This window comes from Tiliqua scincoides, chromosome 1 (assembly GCF_035046505.1).
Source record: "Tiliqua scincoides isolate rTilSci1 chromosome 1, rTilSci1.hap2, whole genome shotgun sequence".
Lineage (NCBI taxonomy): Eukaryota > Metazoa > Chordata > Lepidosauria > Squamata > Scincidae > Tiliqua > Tiliqua scincoides.
In genome coordinates, this window is record NC_089821.1 from 130,011,601 (window position 1) to 130,038,502 (window position 26,902).

The 26,902-nt window shown below is 41.7% G+C and overlaps 2 protein-coding genes across 8 annotated transcripts in view; one reads left to right on the forward strand and one right to left on the reverse strand.

Moving 5' to 3' along the window:
* ATIC (5-aminoimidazole-4-carboxamide ribonucleotide formyltransferase/IMP cyclohydrolase) overlaps nt 1–1,059 on the forward strand; it is a 28,025-nt gene extending 26,966 nt beyond the window's left edge. Inside the window, exons 15-16 of the mRNA XM_066636840.1 lie at nt 329–484; nt 752–1,059. Of these exons, the coding sequence (XP_066492937.1) occupies nt 329–484; nt 752–871 (276 nt within the window). The 3' untranslated portion in view covers nt 872–1,059. The remainder of the gene's footprint in view (nt 1–328; nt 485–751) is intronic.
* A 6,157-nt stretch (nt 1,060–7,216) lies between these two features.
* FN1 (fibronectin 1) overlaps nt 7,217–26,902 on the reverse strand; it is an 89,774-nt gene continuing 70,088 nt past the window's right edge. The window contains exons 33-46 of one of the 7 annotated variants that reach the window (XM_066626720.1): nt 25,498–25,767; nt 23,508–23,695; nt 22,571–22,658; nt 22,150–22,326; nt 20,813–20,902; nt 20,424–20,603; nt 18,300–18,389; nt 16,486–16,820; nt 15,949–16,078; nt 11,801–11,965; nt 10,699–10,824; nt 9,289–9,395; nt 8,786–8,884; nt 7,217–7,944 (exon numbers count right to left, since the gene is read on the reverse strand). In XM_066626720.1, the coding sequence (XP_066482817.1) occupies nt 7,867–7,944; nt 8,786–8,884; nt 9,289–9,395; nt 10,699–10,824; nt 11,801–11,965; nt 15,949–16,078; nt 16,486–16,820; nt 18,300–18,389; nt 20,424–20,603; nt 20,813–20,902; nt 22,150–22,326; nt 22,571–22,658; nt 23,508–23,695; nt 25,498–25,767 (2,123 nt within the window). In that variant the 3' untranslated portion in view covers nt 7,217–7,866. Of the gene's footprint in view, nt 7,945–8,785; nt 8,885–9,288; nt 9,396–10,698; nt 10,825–11,800; nt 11,966–15,948; nt 16,079–16,485; nt 16,863–18,299; nt 18,390–20,423; nt 20,604–20,812; nt 20,903–22,149; nt 22,327–22,570; nt 22,659–23,507; nt 23,696–25,497; nt 25,768–26,902 lie in introns of all 7 variants that reach the window. The other 6 variants (XM_066626739.1, XM_066626712.1, XM_066626701.1 and 3 more) reach the window with 6 other exon arrangements.

Consider the following 26,902-nt stretch of genomic DNA (forward strand, 5'->3'; position numbering starts at 1 on the left):
GATTGCATCTTCAACACCAGTGTGGAAGCTGGAGCACTGAAGTTCAGGAAAGTGATCCTATTTCGTCAAATGTGTTGCATTTCTTTGTATCAAATCCTGTGTTTGGTTACCTTAATTGCTCAAAATTTAATATGACTAGACGTTTTCTAAGCAAAGTGGTATTGCACCTCTAGAATGTGAACTTCAGTATAAAAGCTGTGCCGTTGTCATGATGGAATGCTGGGAGAAAGGCTTACAATGTATTTCTGCTGCTGCATTTGTTGGATCAACAAAATGTTGGATTAGATTATATCAGTTTAGCAGATGACTTAAAAATACACTTTTGCAGGGGGAAGATCTTGTCAAGTGGAGGGCTCTGTTTGAGGAAGTCCCTGCTATGTTAACTGAGGCAGAGAAGAAGGCATGGATTGAGAAACTGAACGGCGTCTGTCTCAGCTCTGATGCATTCTTCCCTTTCAGGGATAATGTGGATAGAGCAAAACGGGTAAGACTGTCGAATTGGTGCCTGTTGCAAATACCTTAACAAAGAAAACAAGTTGGTCTTCTAATATGGATTCACCCAGCCCAACTTCCCATGTTATCCCTTGTTGGGACATTTCACCACAAAGAAGCTGATAGGCAGAGCTGTCGACTTGTGTGAATCCTGTGTTCCACTGAAAACAGTATATCAGGTTTTGGAACACGTAAGTCCATAGTTGTATAATCCTGATTATCTCTCTCTCTCTCTCCCTCCCTCCGTTTTTCTCATCAGAGTGGAGTCCAGTTCATTGCTGCCCCTTCTGGTTCAACTGCTGACCAAGTTGTGATTGAAGCCTGTGATGAGTTGGGAATAACTCTCATTCATACCAACCTCCGGCTGTTCCACCACTAACATTCCCCTCACCATTGCAGGCATTTGTCTGTGAACACGGTGAAAGCATGCTCCCTTAGCTATTTTTTTAAATATCTGTGGATGCGTGTTTCCTTTCAATGGGTGCTTGTTGCAAAGTTTAGAGTACTTAAACAGTCGTAGTAGTGAACTGCTGAATGCTTTCTTAAAAATAAAAGTACCAAACTGTGTCTGAATGCCTAATCCTTTGTTACTCTAGGTTGTATACAGATAGTTGTTTCTTGGAATTGGTATCTCTTTCTTGTCACGTTCATTGATCAACTAAGCATTGTATACATAGCAAGCAAGGAGTCTCATTACTTTTACTCTGTGTGTGTGTGTGTGTGTGTGTGTGTGTGTGTGTTTTCCTCTTCAGATTCACTTACCAGTGTGGTTGCAGCTTCTACAAAGACTGGTAGAAGAATTTCTCAAGGCTTTTGTCCACATGGATTGCTTTTTAACAATGTGGTTGGCAACTATATAGGTGATGCACCTTGAGTAGGGAAGAGGGTGGGTGTCATTAGAAGCAGCTGCATTGGCAGAATTCTGTAGAAGTTCTTCTGCCACCATGGAAGCAAGTGCAGGAGAAGTTGTAGCCACATGTACCCCCTCCCCAAACAGTTGAAAGTAAGAGAGGGGTGATCAAGGCTTAGATACTGGCACCCTGTTAACTTTCTAAATTGAGAAGTTTCTATTTCAGCTCTCTTTCCAAATTGTGAGCTCTTAATAAAACAAGATACAAGATGTACATTTAAGTAAAAGCATATTGCCGTAGGAAGGCTTGTTTGTAGGAATTATTAAATGTGAAAAGTCTTTGGGGACATGTATTTTAAAGAGCTGGAAATAACTTTTGTCACGTTGACAGCAGAGTATGCAGTAAATAGGTAATTATAGCTAGCTAGGGAAAGGAAACTGGCAGCATGATCTGCTAAAAAAGAAAACGTTCCACTGCTGAATACCCTGAAGCCAGTTTTGCTGTGCTTCTATTTATTGGTTCCGTCTGCCATAATCAGAAGTACAACTTTTTAAAACAGAGCAGTTGAGCTTCCTTATGTCAGAGGTTATTCATTGTAGATTAACCCAAGCCTTTCCTTTTCAAAGGGGGAAAAAGTAAGTTCAAGGCACACTTGTTTCCTCTAGGAAAGTTGTTTTTTTTAATTAAGATTAAGTGTGAGGGGCTGGAAACATGCTGGGTGTGGGTGAGTTGATCTGGCATTACCATGAATTGAAATTTACTTGCTCAGGAGAGATGTGTGTGGGTGTGTGTTTAATGTGAGGCCGGTTGACTTGTAAATATGGTTAACTGGGAAACAGGAGCCTTCAGTTTATACTGTGCCAAACATCCTCAAAGTCCTCTGCTAAAATGTTGAAGAACCTCAAAGGTTGTTGTCAAACCACAGGTATGAAGTGCCCACTGTACTAAGAATTTTTCTAAAAACTAAGATTTTTCTGAAGAACGAAAATGTTTTGTTGCACTAACTTACATAGGCTGCAGGAGTGTGTAAGTGAATTGGCACTAATCTTAGGATAAGAACTCCTTTCAATTCCTTTGGCCCATTTCAAGGTAACTTGCTACTCTGGTTAGCAGTGAAAACTCAACTTTTGTAAACAGGGCTCTGCCTAGTTAGCTACTGGGCCATGGGCCTATACTTAAGTATTCTAGTGAAGCACACTGAACATCACAGGATAATCTTGCAAGGTTAGTGAACCCTGAACTAAGGCATTGGAGAAATATCTAAGCTAATTGCATGGAGTGTGCTCTTATTATTGTAGTCAAAGGAATACCTATACTGAATGAGTAGTGTATGAGTTTGCCTGTAAGTGGCAAAGGCAGACACCTCCCTGCTAGAAAACTACTGTAGATGTAACAAGAAATTTATGCCACTTATTGGGTGTGACCACTGGACTTCACCTTTTTTATCAGAGGAGGGAAAAACACAATCTTTACTTCCAAAAATAACTGGTCCTTGGAAGTGCACACAGCTAATAATTTTTCTTCTGTTTAGGCTATGGGGTTGGTACTCCTTATGTAGAAAACTGTATACAGGTGTTCCTGGTAGCTTGCGGGGGGGGGGGTAAGTTCCTCCCTCTGCAGATATCTTAAACCACAGATATGGAGATGTGGCTCTCCACCCACCCCCCACCCCTGTGCCCATAAGTGTGATTACTAAGTTAGGAAGTGGAAGTTAGTCACTTCCTGTTGGGAGCAATCTAGTTATTTCAGTGGCCAGGCTGCCAAGAGGAAGCCTGAAGATAGCTATGAGCTTTTAAGTTTAGACACCTGGTTTACTGAAGAATTTTTACCTGGGATAAATCTAGCAGGGCATGCAGGGGCAGGGCTGTATCTGTGGTTAGGTGAAACCACAGATATGGAATCCACTGATATGCTCCCACCCCTGGTATTCTGTAGCCTCTACTTTATTCATATTTGATTTCAGGGGGGGAAGAGAGCAGAAGAGCGGTTTTGCCCTGTTCTCAAAAGGTTTATTTACACTGCATGTTTTGACTTCTTGAGTATAGTAATTCAAAGTTCCCTGTTTCTTCTGTATAGTAATCAAGGTGCTCTCTCCAGTTATGCAGCTGGAAAAAATTCATGTTGACATGAAATGTCACATTCAGCATGACATTTGACTAATCTTTCATTGCAGTTTATATGTCCTTTCAGGAGTATTCCATTAGTATAACATTAGGCTTTCAATTCTAGCTCTAGTGGAGTTAGTTTAACAAGCTGCAGGAGAGGGTCAGCTGAATGCCTCATAAAATGTAGCTGGATTTGAGCTCATTGAAAAATCATCACATCTGAACTTTGAATAAAAGGTTTTACTCAGAGCTTTTGGCTGCTCTTAGATGAGATTCACCTGAATGAAAACTTCAAAAATGTCCCATGGCTTTGGCAGTAGAAACCACAATAACAGTAATGTGAGCCAGATTGTATGCTTTAAGTCTTAAGTAATGAACTCCAAACTACCATGATAACATTTATTAGCAGTTTTCATAGTAACCTAAATTGCAGTTAATGACATCACTGAAATTGGGTGAGAGCAGATCTTTGTTATGTTCTTTGTTATTTTCAGGTGGGCCAAATGGTTTAAAAAGCACAGGTGTAATTGCTGGTCTTGGAGCATCAACATTTCACAAATTCCAACCTCTCATTTTTCTTCAGAGCAGGATCTTTTTTGCATTAAGTCCTTTCCAGATAAACTCACCTGATTCCGATCCTAGTTGCTAAGACAGGATTCAGTGAGGCAAGTGAAGGGGTGACTTGCTCTGCTATAAGAAACTTATAGCCATATTTTGTCCTACCATCATTGTGCTATGATTTGTCAGTAGTTCTCAAGCTGGATCCAGGACCCACCACTGGATCATCCAATTTTTTTTTGGTAGTTCACAAAACTGACAGGGCAGATTAACCCTTGATGCACATAGACTAAACAACCTATCACTGATTGGGGGGGAAGCAGTGCTGCCTAATCACCTTTCTGGCCCCACCCCTTGGCATTTATAATTCAGACACCAGCCTCTAAAATGTTTGAGAACCACTGTTCTAAGTATTCTTTTCTTGATTATCATTCTCAAGACCAGCAACTTCCTTTGGTTTAATCCATTATCTCACATGACAAGCTAATGTGATGGAGTGAATTTGACAAATCAGTGTGTTAGCAGTTCATGATGATCAGATGCAATGGAGGACCTTTAACCGTTGCATAGAAGAGGGAATTTTGATAGGTGCAGCTCTTTAAACTCTCGGAGGTGGAGCTGTACCTGCCAAAATTCCCTCTTCTGTGCAATGATTAAAGGTATAGGCATTCTGTCCTCCATTGCATCTGGTCACCCTGAGAGAGTCTAAACCAGGAATGTCAAACTCATTTCAGAGGGCCGCATAGCATTCATGATGCTTGCTGAGGGCAGGAGGTGGTGTCATTACACAGGAAGTGATGTCATTAAATGGGTCAAAGCCAGAATAAACACTGTTCTCACGTAGGAACTCATTAGCTGCTAATGACAGGAGAGAAAATACAGAAATCTTGATCCTATTTCAAGATATGGGAGAGCCCAAATATCATGCAGGCCACCCTCAGCAGTGTCACCTCAGTATTGCTCAGCAGCTGAGAGCCCAAGGGCCAGATAAAAAGCTTTTGCAGGCCACATCTGGCCCCCAGGCCTTATGTTTGACACCCCTGGTCTAGACCAAAGTAGTAATAAATCTACTCTTGCTTGTTATACTGTATCCACATAGGATACCATGTTTTAAGAAAGCTATTGAGAAGTTGGAGCAAGTTCAGAGGATGGCAACTAAGATGATGAGGGGTTTAGAAACAGGTCCTATGGTTGAAAGTTTAGAATGTAGTGGATGTGATAGCCACCTTCAAGTATCCATTTGGGAATTTGGTTGTTATTTCAGGGCAGGGAGATGAAACAAACACAAATTTCCTTGCTGGTTGTACACATGTGGTAAATTTTGCCAGTAAAAATATAGGATAAGGGCCACATTTCTAGCTCTTCACCTAGCCGGGGCCCCTTTCCCAAATGCCAGTCCTTACACTGAGTTCCCTGAGAAAGATGGGGAGCACCTTGACCAACCTCCTTACTTTGCTGCTCTACTTCTTCAGCCACACGTCCCTGTAATTGCACACACATTCAAGCTTTCTCTGAGTATTGTGGAAAGCTGAGCAGGGAATCCATCATAGGATGCCAACTGCTCTGGGTTGTTAAAGCACTAGACAGGTTAATTTTATTCAAATCTAAGGAAAAGATTTACCAGGGATTAAAATGTAACAAGGGGCAGGGGGAAGCACAATCAAAGTCTATGTGAGAGCAAGAGGCAAAGTTCAAAATAAAGCAAAACACCTTCTACCTAATATTTCCCAGCTTTAAAAACATTCATTTACAATTCAGCATCCTTCTGGCATGGGAGAGAAAGAGCCTTCCAAGCCATTAACTTTTTTCTAGTTGGCTTGCATCTCCCACACATCTAGGTCTTGTAACCCTGCTGGGCAATTCTTATCTCATCTGGACAGGGACAAGACATTTATTTTCCTTATTTTTATACTGCCCCTTCTTCCAAGGAACTCAGGGTGGTATACATGGTTCCTTACCTCCTTTGTCCTCACAACAACCCTGTGAATAGGTGAGGCTGAGAGACTAAGGTCACCCAGGAAGCTTCATGGCTTAGCAGGGATTTGACTCTGGATCTTCAAGGTTCATGCCCAACTCCAGAACCACTACACCATCTAAATGAACAGATGTTCATTAGAACAGGGCAGGAGGTCTGGCCTAGAGGGTAGAGCCTCCATTTGTCTGAAGATAACATCTACAAGGCCGCCAGTTTGAGGCCACTGGCACCATGCGACCTTGAAGCAGCTGATAAGCTGAGCCGAGTTATTCCACCTGCTGAGCGTGGGAGGATGGAGGCCAGAATGTGAAACCAGATCAGAAAGAAACATCTGAATGTTGTGGTTCTTGAAAGATAGAACCTTCTTTCAATTGTAAAAATCCCTACGGGGATTTAAACAGCCTGCCTTGAATAAAGTCTTGAATAAAGACCAAGAAAGCCGGTATTTAAATACCTGTATTATTATTATGTTCAAATTTCCCACTTCTGTATTAGGAGAGCAACCTGGACCAAAGACCCAATGTAAACTAGGTTTCAGACATAGCTGTTCTCTCGTGATAACAGGAAGTCATGCATCTCCAATTCACATTTGAAAGAATGTGTGACCCTTGGCTCTGGATAGAATAACCTCCTAGGACATCCCCAGTCCTTAGAGAGCTCTCTGTGTCTCCGGGATGAAGTTCTCGAGGGGGTATTGCTCATGAGGGACTGTCAGACAAGAAGGAGAGGACTAGGCCCAATGGGTTGAAACTATAGAGAAATGTATGCTAGAAATGAGAATTTTAACTGTAAGCTGTCCAATGTATAGCCTGCCCTCATTTGAGGTTTTCAAGCAGAGACTGGATGGCCCTTTTGGGGATGCTGTAGTCACCTGTACAGAGCAGGAGGGCAGACTGGATGACCTCCAAGACTCCATCCAACTCTCATACTGTGATCCGGGTTCAAATCCCTACTTAGCACTTGAGCTCAGTGGATGATCTTTCAGCTTATTATAAAAAGGGCAAGGGCAGTATGTATGTCATGCTGAATTTGTCAGAGAAAGAACAACATTTGACATGTAGTACAGTCAATAATAAAATGTAAAATGGAAAGGGGATTGTATTCCATGCCACTTTAAAGTCCTTAGACCACTAGCTAGTCATCATGTCTTGAAAGTGGAGATGGAGGTCAATACTACTGGAAAGAAATGTATCTTAATATAGAAGGAGGGGGAAAAGTAACTAGGTACTCAGGTGTTTTGTAAATCTTTTTATTAAAAGAGATGTCTCCCACAGTAGTAAAATTTTGGCACTTACAGTATAAAAAATAATCACTGATCATAATTATACCAAATTCCTCTGTCAACAGCATACTAAGTGTCTTTAATATATTTTCCTATAGAAAAATATGGGGGGGGGGGAGATCAAAGTTGATAAATAACAGTACGAAGTATAAACATACCGCTAGGGGATGAAATTAGATCATTTAGACAGATGGACTGTGCATATTTTAAATATCACAGTGATGGGTATGCAGTCCTTATTGATAGGTGCACAACTAGGTGGAAATAGAATTTTGGATTTTCCCCTTCCCCCAACCCTTTATGGGTCCCATGTACATTTACTGATTTGGGGCAATTTTTCAATACATGTTTCTTCAGGGGGGAAATACTGAATGGTATTGAAACACTTTGAGCAAAAAAATAGACAATATACAGCTATCCATTGTGAAAGACGTTTCAAGATGCTCCAAGAGTGGGCCTTCTTGGAGAAGCTGTGAGCTGAGCAAAAGCTATGAAAGGGATTCTGGCCATCCTAAGACACATCTGCTTTTCCCTTGCAGTAATTTGGAATACATGGTCTTGGCAAGTTGACTCTTTGTGGTTGATATTAAGTCTTGCTGGATGTTAATCGCCTCGTCGATTTGGTGTGTCTGATTGTAGATGTAAAGGATAGAAGCACTCAATTGGACAATGGACATTCTGCTGGGGGAGAATGAGGAGGAGAAGGTTAGTGCTAATAGTTCTGCAAAGGCAGCAATCTTCTTCTGCCAGGAACACAGGCAATTCATCTGTTTGCAATTCACACTGCTGACTCTTAATGTTGGACCTTGGGGTAGAGATGGAGATAACACCAGTCATTGGTACAATATTACTGAACAAACAGGGGGATGCCAGCTAGACAGTAGAATCAATATACTGGTGTTTTATGTAAGATCTGTTAAAGCAGTTGGGCCTGGTCCACAACTAATACACATCAGTATAGTTCTACTGAAGGGAAACATATAGAAACATTTTCATACCATTTACCCAAAACATGGATTCGTTACTTAGCTTCATACTTGGTAATTGTCTTATGCTACTCACTTGACCAGACATCCTTCCCCACACAAAATTGTCCAGCTCTCTCTTTTCCCCCGCCCCTGATTTCATGGGCATTATAAGTTTGCAAGAGTCGGGTTAAGGCTGCCCAAGCCCTCTTGCAAAGCTGCACTTCCCAGAGATTGCTGTAGGAAGCCATGATGGTTTGGTTCAAAACTAGCTTGGTAGTGCAGATGCAACCACAGTGGTTAGCATATAAGAACAGTTTGGTGTGGGCTCAGTAGAATGAGCTGTAAATCATGGATGCTGCACTCTGGCTGAAGTTAAACAGGTGTAAGTAGAATGTCTATGTAAAGTGGAAGAAATTGATTATCAAGTGGAAAACTGCAAGTAATTGATAAAATACTAAATATTTTTATGATGACAAATACATGCATTATTGGTAATATTACTGAGCAGTGTGTAACAGCTATGAGTGGTCAGGGGAATTGGGTTTTATACTTACAGTGCTTGTGGCTGGCTGTCTCGGTGAATGGAAGTAACTAGAACCATTGTCAGGTGAAGATGGAACACCAGGTCTGCGGCAGTTCTCACAACGCCAGCCCTTAAAAAGATAAAACAGTTAAAAACAGAACACACACATTATATCACATCACAGAGGTGGCTATTAAAGATATTAATACAGGTGAGAAAGTATCGACAAGTTTGTCCCTAATGACATGGCAGCATTCTAAAACAGCATACAATAGCGGCTATTCATATTGTGAGGAGGCCAGTTTGGTCGGTTTAAAAGAGAGACTCGCTCCATCTAAAATGGTGCTGGGCAAGTGCATGAATGCACAGATGGATATTCTTCTAATGCTCGCAGGATTCCGTTTGTCTTGCCAGTTACTATTGTCGCCTTTAAAATACCAAAAGCTGTTAATTTTTCTCATTCCAAAACTGCCTAATCTCATTCCAAAACTGCCTAATACCAAACTGGTCACAGCACAGGTATGACACACCCACCTGCTTTCCTCCATAGCAAGTGCAGGAGCAGATGGCCCCAAAGTATTCTTTCTGCCACTGCTCTCCGACATGGTACATCTTGCCATCATCATAACAAGTTGCCTCATCTGCAAAAATATGATCAGAGAAGCAGGATGTGGTTTATTAATTGGTGTATCCTTTTGTCACAGGGGCCATATGCCTCCAACATCTTTCAAAACAGTGTCACCTACACCAGGAAGGTCACAGAACAATTCAGAGATACCTTTAAAGTGATCAGTATTAATTTAAAATTGTATTTGTTACTTGGGCAGCAGGACTTTGTACAAGTCACCATAAGCAAACAATGCAGCCAGAGGGAAATTTTAAAAGGCAGCAAATAAAACCCAAACCCCTGTTGATTTATGACTTCCAAAGTAGGCCCTAGAATTGTCAAGTGCTCTCGTACAGATCCACAGTTCTTGGTGGCATCAACACATTCTTCTGCTTTTGTAATTAGCTCCTGGGCCTAGCTTATAGATTCCATCAATCCTAGGGCTTAGCTCTGCCCCACCCAGCACATTGAAGGAAAGGCTTGTAGCTTAGTGGAAGAGCACAAGCAGAAGTTCCATGTTAAATCCTACCATTTCCAATTAGGGCAAATAATAATAATTATAACAACAACAACAACAGTAATAATAACAGGTATTTATATACCGCCTTTCTTGGTCTTTGTTCAAGACTTTATTCAAGGCAGTTTACATAGGCAGGCTATTTAAATCCCCGTAGGGATTTTTACAATTGAAAGAAGGTTCTATCTTTCAAGAACCACAACATTCAAAATGTTTCTTTCTTGATCTGGTTTCACATTCTGGCCTCCATCCTCCCACACTCAGAGCAGATGGAATAACTCGGCTCAGCTTGTCAGCTGCTTCAAGGTCGCCGAGTGCCTAGAACTGGTGACCTTGTAGATGTTGTTATCTTCAGGCAAATGGAGGCTCTACCCTCTAGACCAGACCTCCTGCCCTAAACTAAAAATTTAGTTTAAAATATTTTTATTTAATTCAGCCATTTTTATTCTCCCCAAAACATTATGATTAGACGGTAAACTCCTTGGAGGCAGAACTATTAATATGCAGGGGGGAAAAAACACTGTAAGCTTCTTTGAGTCCAGGGGACAGAGCAGGATATAAATCATGCAAATGAATAAAATATCCAGACCACCCTGAATTAACTGAACTAGAATGGCAGCATAAGTGTTCCTGTGGTAAGGAAGAAAAATATTAGTCCTGCAGAATTGGAATCCAATTCTAACATGCTCTTATTTAAGATACTGTAGTTTGGATTTCAAATTTAGGCACTCCTCACTGGAGCTGGTAAAGAATATTAAATCATGCAAAAGCACAGGATGTGCATTTTTTCCTTATCAGGGAGGATTCTGTCCATACATACGAGGTTCACACTTGAATTCTCCTTTTCCATTTCCAAGGCAAGTACAGCTCATCATCTGTCCATTTTCTCCCTGTCTGTCCCACTTCTCATTAATCTTGTAGTTCACACCATTGTCGTGGCACCATTCTGAGTGAAACAGAGAAATGACAATCTGATCAATAATTCAAATGACATTGAAACAGCTGGATATGCAGCAACTTTTGAGCATTATTTGATAGGAGTTTTGACTACTGGGTCTCCATGGAGCAGGGGAAGAACCATCTGACAAGCTGTAATTTTTGTACATAGGAAATCATACAGATCAATCTTTAGAATTTCATGGTAAAGCAAACCAGAAACCACTCAAGTCAGGAGGCAGCTGGATAAGCTTTGGAGACCAAGATGGAACTTGTGTGCACATTCCATACCAAGAAGTAGTTGTTGCTCCGTTATTTCCAGCCAACAGTTTCTGCTTATGCAAACAAGGAATTCTAGGATATTCCTGCCACACCAATCTGGTGATGGAGGTCACAAAACTGGGGAGACCATTAGCCCTGCAACTTTTTGCACAATCATTTATCCCACGGTGAGCTAAGAGTGCTTGATCTTGACCCTCTCCCCATTCATCTCAACCTCTGATTCACCCAGGCATGGACAAACAGAAGGTGAAATGAACATGAAGGTTGTTAACAGAGGTAACTGATAGTTTAACAGGCTCTATGTGGATGCTGCTGATAGATGGATACTCAGGCTATAATCCACATCATAGTCACAACCACATACTTATAATGAAACCAAATTCAACTTATTAGGTTCTATCTGACTGTGTATTTGGCAGTCAGAATCTATCAATAGGGGAAAACATGCAGAAGGAGAAAAGATACCATAATTTTTATCTCACAAAGATATGTGAATACTCAACAACATTATGAATAATGTTCATTCTAGAAGCAAATAAAGCTTATTTACTGTTTTTATTTTTAAGTTATGCAAACCAGCAATCAGAATTAATGCGCAGGCAGCCTAATCCATAATTTTTCAAGCATAACCAAAGTACTCATGGAAAAAAATGTGCCTAAAAAGTTTTAGAGATGGAACCAGATGAACACAAGAAGTTACTCACTTGAAGAGTCACATCTGAAGTGTCCACTACCAAGGCCTAAACACTGGCACCAGAGTTTGAATCCAGTTTCAGATAGTCTCTCCCACTCTTCCCCAACAGAGTAGGTAGACGCAGTGAAAGTATCGTAACACGAATCCTCTGTTGGCACGGATATTCTTTCAGAAACTGGACAAAGAGAAGAAGAAGTTTTATGTCTATTCAGAGAACATGTATCCAAACATACTTCCATCAATGAGGAAGCTTCCTTACATCAACAAACAAGGTTTCTGCTTCCTTTTTGAGCTTTCACATGTTTCTTTTCCCACCCAGGTTCTTTCATAAAAATAATTCAAACATGTCATATCTGGAACAAATCAGTGCTTCTCAAAGGTTGCAATCCTATATACATTTACCCAGGAACAAATCTCACTGAACTCAGTGAAGCTTTTCCATCATGAACATGTTTATTTGGAAGTAAGTACCTCTGAGCTCTGTGGAACTTTCTGTCCCAAAAGCATTCATATTTAATTTACAAGTTTCTATACCACTCTTCATCCATGGTAGTACAAAAAATAAACACAAGAGTAAAATTGTGAAATACAGATCACAGTCATCCTTAAATAGGCAGCAGTAAAGGGAACAGCATTTAAAACCTTGCTTTTTTTTCTTTTTAACGCAGCCGCAGTATTAAAAGAGGTAAATAGATTCACGGCAACCAGAGGATACATTTGAAATGCACAAGTACCTTCATAAAAGAATATTATAAGGTTTAGGAAAACAGGAAGGTCTCGATCTGCTAAGAGAAACGTGAAGTTGCCAAGAAGACTCCCTAGAAAAGGAGTTCCACAGAGAGGCACTCCATTTTAAAAAAAAAACAACTCTCACTTCAGAAGGCAGGGGTATTTGTATGCGTCAACAAACAACCTCAGTGTACAGGGTGGTTGGGGGTAGGCAGTCCTTCAGGAATTCAGGCCCCAGGCTGTAGGGCAGCCATTTTTAACCTTTTTCAGCTCACAGCACACTGTCAAGGCACTAAAATTGTCAAGGCACACTTCCAATTTTTTACTTACATTAAATTACTACATTACAATTAATTTTTAATTAATATAATTAATACAATTAAATCATTACATGACAAAGGGCACAAACCTAACCAGGTCTACTCAGAAGTAAGTCCTATTTTGTTCAATGGGGCTTACTCTCAGGAAAGTGTGGTTAGGATTGCAGCCAAAGACTAGGGGGGAATGTGCCTGTGGGACTGACTTCTGAGCAGGCATGCCTAGGATTGGGCTTTTGGTTGCACTCTTTTTTCTCAAATACAGGAGCAGGCAATTGGCACTTCTCTCTCCTCCTCTCCCCCACCCACCCCCTCCCACAGGCACATTCCCCCCTCTTCTCATAATTGCAGTTAGCACCTCTCCTACTGTCCCTCCCCTCACTGGTCCACACCTTCCAAAGGTCCAGAATCACTTGCCTCACATTCCCCCCCAATTGCCTGTTCCTGTATTTCCGGAAAAAGTGTGACTAAAAGCCCAATCCTAGGCATGTCTACTCAGAAGTAAGTCCCATTATAGTCAATGGGGCTTACTCCCAGGAAAGTGTGGATAGGATTGTGGCCCAACACCCCTCCTCTAAAAAGCAAAGGCAAGGCAGGAGGGTCCCTTTGGGGAGCTGCAGGCAACTGAGGCAAGGAAGAGGGCTTTTGTGGCTGCCGGCCTCAGCAGACTCGCTGGCTTCTTACCTGCTTGCCTGCCCCCAGCTCCCTCGTTCTCACTCACTCCACCCAGACGTCCTCCAGGCTCCTCTGGCTGCCCAATCAGCAATTGGGCCAGGCAACAAGGGACTTCATACCCAATCCTAGGCTTGTCTACTCAGAAGTAAGCACCATAACAGTCAACTGGGCTTACTGCCACATAAATGAGGATCGGGTTGCAGCCTTCCTCTTGCTGAGCAGCAGGAGATGCAAAGCAGCTGCATCTAAAGATGCAAAACCCTCCTTTTTCTGCATGAGGGTCAAAGCAGCTGCTTCTCCCGCCCGAGGCTGCTGTGGCACACCTGAGGCTATATATATTGCAGAAGTCTAGATGGGTAGCTTGAGGACTGCAGCCTGTGATCCAAGGTTTCAAAACTGGAGATTATTCTCTTCATAGGGGTGAAATATTCATGCAGTGAATGTTTCCTAGTACTGAAAGGCAATGGGGAACTCCCTCTTATGCTGAGCTGTGTGTGTCATGGGGTTGGGCAAGGGACCTTTTCCTTTACTAGGGTTTTAAGCTGGTTGCTAAGCGGAAGAAGATTGAGGCTGTCCAGGTGTAGTTCATTTGGAAACCTGGGTGTGGGTTCACAGGGAGATAGGCCAGCAGGGAAGGAAGCTTGGGTTAGCAGTCCTTATGCTGTAGCATGTTAGAAGGCAGCTGATGGATTATTATGCTGCTGATTGTCCTGCAATGTTGGTAACTCAGTAACCTTACTATCCCATAGATAAACTAGTTATTTTTTTTGGAATGCTACTGTAAGTGTATGATACACAAGGGCTCCCTTAAGTACTAATCTTTTCTTGCAACAAAGTTATTCTATTTTGAAGACTTAGTGCAATCCATTTTATTGACTAAGGGAATGTACTTCAAAAGAGCCTGGGTGCTTATGGTATTGTAAGTGGGCCACATTATCCTCAAGGGTTAAGTGGATTAGGCTGGTGAAGGAGGGTGTGGGTTCCTGCCAGGGTTTGAAATTTCTCCTAATCTTTCCCTGACCCTTTGGGTGATAATCATGACAGTGTGTGCAAACTGGGGACTGTGTCTTGAAAGCTTCTTCAGAGGGCTTCTAAGTTTCTATTTTTTTTCCAAGCTCTTATCCATGACCATGTTTCATAACAGGCCGAGAATCTAAAAAATTCAAGTGAAGGTTTACAAAGACCACACAGATTTCACAATTCAGAATATATAGTCAATGTTATGCTAGAGATGTTGTAGCTTATAACATTTAAGGTCCAATGCTATGGACCTATTGTGCTGCTGGAATTCACATTCCACTGGCACAGCATGCTCTGTGGCAGTCCCAAAAGGTAATTCACCACTCACAAGTGGTGAGTGGCTGTACTCCAGCTTCTTTGCTCTAGCATGGGGGTGGGTGGGCAATGGGTGAAATCTTGTGGAGACCAGAGCACAGAGGAGTTTGTATTGAGGCCTGGAAGGGCACGGTGTCAGTGGTACTGCCGATATCTCATTTCCCTTTCTGGCCTTGATTCACCTTCCTGGTCCATTTGGACTTGCACCAGCAAAATCAGTGGCACAGGTTCAGGTGGACCTATTGCCCCAGTGTCTTTTCTAGTGGCTGTCTGCTGGTGTTTTGCATTTTTTAGATTGTGAGCCCTTTGGGGACAGGGAGCCATTAGTTATTTGATTTTTTTATGTAAACCACTTGGTGAACTTTTGCTGAAAAGCAGTATATAAATACTGTTAATAATAATAAATACAGAATCAAAGGCTTATTCCTGAGTAAGGGAATAAGTGTTCCCTTACTTGGAGCAAATAGTCACCCTGGTTTACCACCCCAGTGGGATGTAGCACCTGTTCTGGGGGTGCTGCTGCATTGGGAGGGGGAGAGTTAGATAGGATTGGGCTGTTGGTCAATTAAATCAATTCACTTCAATCCATTAAAAGTTGCCTGATGAATTAACATATGCCCCTAATTAATAATTGGTGCCTCCAATGAATAAGGCAGAAACTGTTAATAAAAGTACCTTAAAGAGTGGCAGGTACTCTTTAAGTACCTTAAATAATGATTTTGAAAAAAGCATTCTTCCTTATTTCCTCAATAACATGAAGGAATGATTCTAAGACTGAAACAGGTGACAATTCTAGTAAGGATCTTGCTAAGAGAAAACTCTTCTGTGATTTGAAAACTCCATTTCAGTTCGTGACTTACAGCTGTACTAAACGACCCCCCTACATGACCTCTCCCCAGCATATGCCAGGGTTGTGTAGGATTGCTGTCCTACTTCTGCCCTGAGGCCACCAGATATGTATCACAGCAAACACAGACAAAACATTTATTCTGGTATACACATCATGGTAAGAGAAGCAATGACAAAATGTTTTCCAACAATCCTAAGCCAAGATCAATACATAAATGGATACTGGTTCCGCTTATCAGCACTGCCCACTTACCTGTGATCACCTCTTCAAACACTTTCTGCTTTTTCTGATTTTTGACAGCTTCCACTATGATTTTGTAGGTGCCACCTCTAGTAAGACCAGTGAGAGTAGCACTGGAGAAAGTGCCAGGAACTCTGAACTGCTGAGAAAATGCAAAGCATAAAAATGTTACCTTTTGCTTTTAAAAAGAGCAGAAGGCTGGCTCTGAACAGCTGGTAGAGACTCTGGAGCAGGGTTATCTTTTAGGACAAAAGGGTCCAGCGACTAGATTTATCCAAATAGAGTGAAAATATATCTTGTAGATGTGGGATCTCTCCCTAAAAATGCAACCTCAACTCTCCATACAACCTCTACAGTGTGGCCAGCTAGTTCTGCTCCACTTGCCAAGCACAGAATGGGATTAGGTTGTAGCTGCAGTAGTAGTTACTGCTTGACTCACTGCAGTAAAAAGTCCCATTCTGGTTTCTCTATGCACAGAACTTCTTCCCTAAATATGTACCTGGTGCCACTTCTTTCCCTTCCTTTTAGAAATAAAGAGAAAGTAGTTACCTCTGGAGGCTGTTCTTCAGTCCCAAAAGGTTGACATGAGATGATATATTCAGAGCTTTCCGGCAAAGGATTCCAAGAGATGGTTGTCTGAGAAAGTGCTTCCTGGGGTCTTGTGTGATTTTGGGAGGGCTCATCCACATCTGGATACCGGCCGTGTTCCCTTATTGGAGTTGCTGGAGTTGCTTGCGTCGGGGTCCTAGACCCATATATTACCACAACAGGGTTGGTCAGTACAGAGGGCTGACCAGAAGAGTCTGGAAGCTGGATACCATTTCCATTTCCATCCACATCTGGGCGGTAAGATGGGCGAGTTACATCCAGAGCCCCTGGTCTACCTGCATTGGGTTGTTGAATTGGTACCATTTGTGGAAGTTCATCTAGTCAAAGAAAGGTTAGAAGCAATGAAGCCAGGCTCTCAAGGCTCAGCAAAGCTTGCATTTGTTACAGAGCAAACTACAGTAGGTGACTAAGAGTTGCTGTGTTTAATTCAAGCAATTAAATGTTAGAAACATTCTTAAGGTACGGCATGCTCCTAAAAAGCCATACTGCAGTAACTTCAGCAGGCTACTTTGAGAACTAGATGTGGAAGACAAATGCATGTGGCTGTGTAATCTTCTAACTCAAGCAGAGCCAAAAGGATTCTGCTCTTAAAACATATTCAAGATTTACTATAAAATGAAGGAAACATAAAAGTTTCTCTTCAGTTAATTTTTGTATTTTAGTTTACACTTAAAAAAATGCTTATTGCTGTTACTCTGATGCATGTCAGTTAAAAGGGAGCAATATTGTATTTTGGGGTCTGCTTGGGTCTATTTGAAAGGTCCGTTATCTTTGGATAATAAAATCTGAATTCCTTCTAACCTGAGTGTGTTTGTACACAAAGGATCAAATCAAAAGTCTGACACTAAACAAGGCAACAGTTCTCATGGATGGGAATCCTGACACCCTCCCTCAATTCTTTGGCTAAGTGATAATATAAATAATATTAACAATAAAAAGGTTGTTTTCTTTGATGGATGAATTGTATAGTTTTATAAAGAAAGAAAGTGATTTATCAAAGACAGAACTTGATGTGTCAGAAATGAGCAGCCACTTTGAATTGGGACAGTGTATTAAACAAGTGAAACATACAAAATAAATGTGTGCCAACTGATCTGTATCAGTCTGTGGCTGTATCAGTTCTTTGGAATCCTTCAAAAGCTCTAGAAGGAGGTCTAGAAGGATTCTAGGAGGGCTCTAGAATTTAATGTAGACCAAATGAAGCATTTTTAGGTCTCACTTATTTCAACGGAAAAGAGTTATGGACATGCTTTAACTCCCATGAGAACCAACTGGAATGAAAAGGGATTAATTTTGGCTGATTTTTTTTCTCCTTGTTTCTTATGAGTACTGTTTAACCTTTCTCCAATCATTTTCAAGGCAAATGAGATCAAAATGAGAGGAACCTCATGTGCCTCAGTCAAACCCAGTAAGCTATATCAGTCTTTTGCAGATACTCTTTTATATCTTGCATAAACCAACTTGGACTGCAATCCAATGCACACTTACCAAGGAGTCAGTTCCACTGAACTCAGTGGAACTGACTTCTGAGTAGACATGTATATGATTGTACTGTTGTTCACTGAGCTAAGAATGTTCCAGATGGTTTGACAGCGTACACACACACAAAATAGTAAGTATCCACTTGTGCCCAAATAACTGAAAAAACCCAAAGGAAATGTTAAGCAGTGGCATTGCACTAGTTGCCTAGCATCAGCATTAATAGAAATTCTTGGCTGAGCACATTTGGCTCAGCCATATGAAGGTCACATTACCTGTTCTTGTCTTTCCAACCAATGGTTCACTTTTTTGATTGTTCTTCACAGCAGTTATATAAATGGTGTATTCTGTCCCTGGTTCCAAACCTGCTAAAATATCAGACAAAGCCCATTGCAAAAAGTGTACCAAACAATATAGTATTAAGGATCAGCACAGCAGCTTCAACTAAGGCCTTTGTTCTACATATAGAAAATGCCTATTTCCTAGAACTATGCAACTAGAATTTGATAGGTTTGTCTTGTGATCTGCCAGTTCCAAGGATCCATCTCACTCTAGCATGACCAAGAAATGGAACCCAAGGCATGGTTAGGCAGATAGGAGCAGGCTCCTTTCTCAAGTGCTCCCCTTCAGGTCTGGCTACAAGCAGTAAACTTTGCATGTTTCAGGACATATAGTAGATCCCAAGCAGAAATTCACATGGAGATTCTGAATGTTACAAAGAAGGCCTGGTGGTTGGCAGTTTGTCTTTCTCAATCTTTTGAAGACCCTATTTAAACACAACAACCTCCACTTGGAAGCTGCTGAAAAGCAATTATCCCTGTAAGTGCTCCATTCAGCACACATCATATTTAAAAGATTCTATGATAGCATGGCAGCTCAACTGTGCACATTGTTTGTATGCCAATGTTCTTTGCCATACAGATAAACAAATGTGGCAAAAGAGAGTTTTTAAAAGAAGAAACTCCTGCAACACAGAGGCACCTACATGATTAAACAGGTTCTCCCTGTGGCACTTAAGAGTTTAATTTGGTTTGCAATTTTACTGGTGGCACGCCAATGGCAGCCATCAGGGTTCTAACTAGTAACATATCCTTCTGACAACTCACTTCCTTCCCAGTTGCAAAGAAGTGAGAATAGTGACCACAGTTGCATGGAAGATAAGTTCTTTCGCCAAAAATTTGTCTTCTGCTCATTTGGCTTTGATTCACCTTGAGATTTCTTTCTGTGAGCAAAACCAGGTCACAGATCACCGACTAGCAAGACAGGCTTAATTGTTTCCCTAAATCTTACTGGGATTAAACAGGGTTAAGGAATCCTGGACTCAGGAACAAGGGTGGTTTCCTACTGAAGATATCCTGGAGAAGAACAGCTTTGTTTCAAGATAGTGCACAGGACACAAGATCAAAGTGGTTAATAATAAACCTGATCTTGCCCAAAAGAAAACATGCAAATATCTTTGGCCCTGGAAACTAAGGAAAGGATTTTGGAATGTTGCTAAGAAATATTTTCATTTTGCCTACTCCTGATACATATTGATACACAAATAAGATTGTGAACCCTCAGTGAACAAACTGGAATAAGAACTCTCACCCCTCCTTACTCTGGGTCTGAGAAGAAAGCATGGCTTCCCCTGACTTGAAAAGCATAAGCACCCATTGCTGTGGTAAGATCTATGAGGAGACTGAGGGCCAAATCCTAAACTCCCTGTGTACTGGAGTTGAACTCTGGCACCAGTGCTGGAATTACAAGTGTGCCATAAGGCACCAGAGGTGGCTGCTGGCAGTGAGCCAGCACTAGTTGGCACTGGGCCTCAGTGTTGTGTGAAGAAGCCATGGGAGTGCCTGAAGGTAAGTCACACCACCAGACACCAGTGCAGGTTTTCAGAGCAGGGGGAATGCATTCTGGGGCAGGGGAGTGACAGGCCCGGGAGGGTGGTGCGACCAGCAGAGTAGACTTGAGTAGCCTCATTGTGGGGCTGGTACCCTTACTCGGAGGAAGGGGACAAACATCTCCTTCTCCCAAGGAGACCTCTGGCAGCCTCCATGGGGCTGCAGGATACCACGATCACCATTTTGGCATTTTATCTCCACCGGGGATAGGATTGAACTGTCAACAACGCTCCTTGAATAGGATACTAAGCTCCTTGAAATGATATTTATGCATGTGGGATTGGGCCACTAGTCCTGCATCCTCTTTCCAGCTTTGACCAGCCAAGATGTTCCTAGGAAGTCCGCAAATATGATATGAAGGCAACAACCTTCTCTGTTCTTTGTCCTTCAGCAACTTATCGCCCAGAGATGCCATTTCACTATCATATCTTATCTGTCAATGACCATTAGCTATGATGCTCTTTGGATTTTTGTTTAGATCACATTCCCTTCTTTACTAGAGATGCATACCTGAGAGAATGGCCTCTGTAGTGTCAGGGCGGGGGCGGGGAAGCAGTTCCCTTGGCTGCCCACCAGTTGGCTGATATTTGATTATGTATCCTGTGATCCTGGCACGGGGTGGCTGCCAAGTGAACAACAGGGAGTTGCTTCTGGTTGTGACAAAGCGGAGGTTGGAAGGTGCATCGATGGCTAGACAGAAAACAAAATTATTTCAATGAATATCCTTCAATGCGATATCATAGCCTCAAAGGAGAAACAATAGAGCTTCCATGCCAACATTCTGATTCATACCCAAGGAAGAAAAACACATAACTGTAAAATGTCACAAATGATCTACATGATCAAAGAAAAGGAAACCATCATTGCAGTGAACATGTGTTTTTATAAAATGACATTACCAGTGGAAGCATCAATCACTACTGGAGAACTGCGAGCATTGTTGTTCAGGGTGTAGAGGTAAATCTTGTAGTCAGTGCCAGGTTGCAAGCCTGTAATTCAAAATTAAATATTTAAAAAGGTGAAGTTCTATCCCAAAGAGTATTGCATATAAGCTTGAAATTAGTAAATCTTTTTACTCTTTGTAATGAGCTCATAAGCCCTGAACCCCCCCCCCCCTGCCATTAATGTAAAAAATATAGGTGTGCTCAGGGTTTATGAGCTGATCTTCCTTGTAGCGATCAGCTCATTTTTCAAGCTTGTGTGCATTAAACATGTTACAAGAGTATTGTAATACAAATATATAGGTCCAGATCTGTAAAGCGTTCTGAAAACATACTGAAAAGTAGGGGCATGAGGAAACATTGAGTAGTTGAGACACAGAACAGAAATAAGGGAAATTGACAAAAGTGACAATTACTTCTAGGCAGGAATGAAATAGATAGGCAAAGGAATTTCAAAAACCCAAGCTTTGGAAACACAGTAGACTAGGAAGCCTAAGGGGCATAATGGCAGTCCTCAATTGAGGTCTCTGTATCTTAAGGGTTGCATGAAAGGGGAAATTCCACCACTCATGGCTTTTCCCACAGTTGTGGCAATATGACAGGAAAAGCAACATGCCACATTCTGTGCAACTCTTTTATTCATGTCCCCTTAGAGATGTACTTAGTAACTGTCAGGCAGCTGTGAGACAAGAAAAAGGAGAATGGAGGGATGAATGATGCACATATTGATAATCTTAACAACTCTAAAACAAAACAGGCCAAGTTCCATTATGTCATGTATTCTAGAACCAGTTTATTTGTTGCTTTCCTTGGAACTGACTTATTTCGGTTTGCATCCCTTTCAAAATGTGGGCACCAAAAAAAGAACAAAACAGACCAGCTTACAGCCCAATCCTATCTGACAATTAGACAGCAATGCCAGAGATAGTAGCCTGTGGGAAGCGACAAGCAGCGGGGCCTGTGCAAACAATGGACAATGGACTGGGGATGCCTGCTCCAGCAGGTCTACATAGGGGTTGGAGGTAGGTGGGGAGGTGTGAAACAGGTCCGTAAGTGGGTGGAACGGATCATGTAGACTTGTGCCAGTGATATCACTAGAGCAGGTCCAAGTTGTCTCATCAAACTGGCAGGGGCTTATCCATGGCGAAAAAGAACAAATGTTCTCTTACTTTGAGGTGACTTCTCGAGGCCAAAATTATCCTGCGAGACGCCATATTCTTGCAAAGTACTTCAAACACTGGCTAAGCATTAGAACTTGATGGGAGCCCAGAGACAGCATGAAGGAGCTCACTCACCAGTGATGGTGTAGCTTCTGACCTCAGGGCTAATTGTTCTTTGAATTGGATTCTGACCACTTGCTGGGATGGCATCAACCTGGAAACCAGTGATCGTCTCAGTCTTAGTGCGCCATGTAATGCTGATGGTTGTCTCTGTGGCATCCGTTACTCGTACTCTACGGGGAGGACTGATATCTGCACAAAAAACAGAAAACCATTCTTTGTAAGGTGACCACAGTCAGCAGTCTGGAAAACTTCCAATGTACTGGAGTGAATTCCTCTTACAAGCTATTTCAAATATACCACACAGTTATACCTTGAAATTCAGTCTTTATCACATTTAGTTCTCACTTGAGATTTGGCTCAAGGATACTATAGATACTTATCCCAACCATGACTTGGTGAATTTACAGTTAGTTTTAGATGTAGGGTAGCTTACTCTCTAGGGTAGTGACTGTCTCCTGGACCGGTCTGCTGCTCAGAGAGTCCTTCAAAGCATAGATATTGACTTCATATTTGGTTGCCACCTAAAAATAAAGTCACAATCATTGTTAAGTGATTGACATCTCTCAGACGGTCATAAAAAGCTGATGGTTTTGCTGCACCAAATATGGGATTGGATATTACCATAATCAGGAAAAGGACAGTACTTGCAATTTTTTATGTAATTAAACACCACATATGGAATACATACTTTTCCAGACAAATAGGTATATGTTTCATCGCAAGGCATGGGCTACTGAAAAGTTTTTTTGCGTATTTTGTGTCATCTCAATATCAATCTTTTAGCCCAGTTGGTGCTCTCAATAATAATTTGTTTCCAAATACAGGTTGTGTCTCATCATTCTCGAGGATTCCGTTCCCAGGACTCACATGGATGGCAAAAAACACACTAAAGCAAATCAATTTAAAAAACAAAGTCCCTCTGCTCAGGTGATTTAAAAACAGCCTTGCTGACCTTTCCTTCTTTCATATGCTCAGGGGGAAGTGAAGCCTGGAGAATGATTGATGGATTGTTAGCCCCCTGCCTTCTCTCACTTTAACAAGGCTATTGTTAAAGGACTGTTTTCCTTTAATTTAAAGGGTGCTTCTAATCAGATAGAAAAATCTGTGGATTCCCTCCCCCCCCATGAAAAATCCATGGATAATTTGGTTATACCTGTAATCCCTTGCATGACTGTCTCCCTACAACAGTAAAAAGCAGTTTTTAAAACTGATTTTAAAGGGATGCATTTTTCCCCTTCTCCAGGGATCAGCACATCTGAAGTGGCCATTTGTGTTAAGTCAAATCCGTGTATAACAAGTTTGGACCTGTAATCCTAAAAGGCTTCAAAACAACAGCATTAAACCCAGCACAGAAAAAAGGAAAAAGTTACCATTAGTCCTGAGACAACAGCAGATACACTATCTGGAGAGAGGTTGATTTCTTTCATTGGTCCATGCTTATCCTTGGGATTCACTCTGACACGATATCCAGTGAGTGGGACATTAGGTGCAGTCCAGGTGACTGTAAAACTGGTTGGAGAGACCTGAACAAACTTCAGATTTGTTGGAGGTGGGATTGCTGTGGAATATAGGATTAAAAATTGAAATGATTCTTAAAGTACAGGGTGACCCAAAAAAAACAGAACCCACAAATCTTTGAATAAAACTGTTAATTTTAATTTTTCTTCTTTTTTCTTTCAGGGTATACAAGTCGACTTTGTGCATGAAATATTGGAACAATAATCTTCCCCAATATGTCTTGGTCAACCACGCCGCCTCACTGAGTCCCGTATAGCATCAATGTTCCTTTCTGTTCTAGCACTCACCCTCCGACCAGAATAAGTGTCCCTCAGACCTTTAGAATTAAGATTTTGCACAGTCCCATACTCTCTGAACTTCTGAACCCAGTCAAAACTTCTGCTTTTTGATGGAGCATGACGACACTAAACTTTCTCCGAAAATTGGCTTGCACTACAGTGTATGATTTGATGGCAAAATAGGCCTCCACGCAAAATGTCTTTTCCTTGGTTGACCAAGACATATTGGGGAAGATTATTGTTCCAATATTTCATGCACAAAGTCGACTTGTATACCCTGAAAGAAAAAAGAAGAAAAATTAAAATTAACAGTTTTAATCAAAGATTTGTGGGTTCTGTTTTTTTGGGGGGGTCACCCTGTAGTTGGATAATATGTTATATCCTTTGCCAAGTACAGATATAATACAGGAAAGCAGTCAGATCATCATTTTGTCATATACATTGTTGTGTTTAGTGATTTTTTAAAAAATTGTGCGCTTATGGCAATGAGAACTTCATATTCAGATAATTCTAGTTCTCTTTAATATAAATGAAAAGCTAAAAAGGAACCCCACCCAACAGAAAGGAAACTGTAAAATGAAGGTGCCCTGGTAAAGCCAATGTAAACTGAGTAAGAAAATAAGCCCGTCCCGTCCCCGTTCCCCCCATTAACTATTAGTACTGGAAGCAGAAAAGACTATTTCTGATGGAGGTTGGGAAGGTGCCAGGTGAGCCTCATGGCCATCCTTCAACAGTGAAGTGACTTAAATGTTTAAGTGGCATGACCCCCATTTGTTACTCCTTATTCAGTTTATGTATGTACATTCTGTACAGATTATTGGTCCTGTCCTTTGACAACTCTGATTAGAGCTTGGGACAAGGATCTGCATGAGCAGCTGTGGGCTGCAGCAAATGCAGTTCTCCATCCCAGGGCCAATGTATTGGCTTCTAAAATCTTAGCAGCAAGACACTAAAAGCTAGTCACTATAATTGACAATATAGAAAATAACATGACAGTAGCGTACTGCAGAGAATTACCAAAGTATGACTCAGATGTATATGCAAAAATAGACCCTGATTTGCAAGAACTACAGCGGTCAAGACGGAAGTCAAATGACGCTTACTTTTTTTTAAAGACTAGGTCTCTTGAATGGCCTCAAGCCGGTTTGATGTGGAAGCAATCAGATAGTCAGTGTTACGGACTGGACGAGTATAGGGCATGCACCTGGGTTGAAGTGGCTATTTTCTGGTCTTACGGAACAACTAGTAACACTCACTGTTCCTAAGATAGAATGGAATAATTTTTCCTGCTCTCACATTTGTGGATTGAGTATTTTGTAAAACGCAGCTTTCAGCTGCTGACCTTTTTGTGTGACACATGAAGACTTCCAGAGTTACAACAGTAATTTTGATGCTCATTTTTCACATAAAAACAAGCCACACTTCTGCAACGAAACAGCCACTGCACCCTCTGCACTGAGGTTCTTGGCAGATGAGGATACCAGCAGCACTGGAAGCCTGTTCTAGCCAGCCAGGGAAAAAGAGGCAGCTGCCATGGCCACCGGGTGCATCACTCCTTGTGTACCTGTGGACTGGGTCCCAAACAGAGGCAGGCTCTCCATGCCATTGTGCAAGGCAACGAGGCGGACAGTGTACTCAGAACCAGGCCTGAGGCCATGCAGCTCGGCAGTGTCGTCTTCACCATCTGGAGCAGGGAAGAGCTCATGGATTCCATCCTCAGGGTTTGAGTAGGTCACTCTATATCCAGTGACTTGCCCCTGTGGGCTTTCCCAAGCAATTTTGATGGAATCAACATCCACCTCAGTGAATGTCAGTCCTTTAGGGCGATCAATGTCTGTTAGGCAAATTAACGGTGAAAGGTTAAGTGAAATGGAATTGGAGAGCAGATTTGGGGCGACAAAGCGCTTTGTTAAAAGCATGCAAAGCAATCTTCTAATTCTGCACATCTAGAAATAGAGCAGCAGCACAATGGAGGTGCAGTACAGTTAGACTGACACCATGACCCTCCGTTCTCTGTTATGGATGTTGGAGAAAATCAGAATGAGTGACAGTGCTCATTCTTCCCAAGAATGGTCACATGCACTGGAAGACACACATCTGAGTGGACTCCAGAAAATCTAGCCATTGCACGGAGTGAGCGTTTTTGCTGCAGCCCAGCAAGTGGGACAGGCAGAATCAAGTGAGGAACTGGGAATCCAGTAAGCTTGATTCCCTGTCAGGCTTAAATGCAAAGAAGATCACCATTCTCAGGGAACCATCCCTGCAACCTTTGTGCTAGCACAGAATCCTTTGCCTGATGGAGGGATGGGTTCCCTTTTCTAGGAACATTCCATATCAGCATAATCAGAGAATGGGGTTCATGGTCTACTTGAAGAGCTGTAAGCAACTGAGAAAGCAACGAGGGCAGTTTCTCACTTTTAAAATTAACATCTGCATATCAATCATTTGATAAAAATGTATTTTTCTTAAATATTCTCATAGCGATAGTATGCAAAAGATGCAGTGTAAAAAAGGATACTATATATACAAGAACAAATTAAAGACAGCTTTTGGCAAACCAGAACTCCAGTTTTGGTTTGACTATTAAACATACTGTAAAGTCATTTCCATGATTGCAAACAGCTTAATGAAAAGCTTAATATGGATAAATAGCTCAGGGACAAGCATGGTGTGTTGGGATTCTTGCAGTACATGCATCTACCTCCACTTCCTCAAGCTGTTTGCAAACACTGAAGTGACTTCTGCGAGTGCTTCCATGTACCAGAGTGGCAACATCAGAAGCAGCTCTTAGGCAGCAGAGATCAGCACTTAATTCCGAGTACACATGCATAGGATCAGGCTCTAAGGGTCCAATCCTATCCAAATTTCCAGTACCAGTACAGACACAATGCAGCCCCGAGATAAGGAACCAAATGTTCCCTTACTTTGAGGAGGCCCCTGTGACTGCCTATCCATCACTGGATACAGCG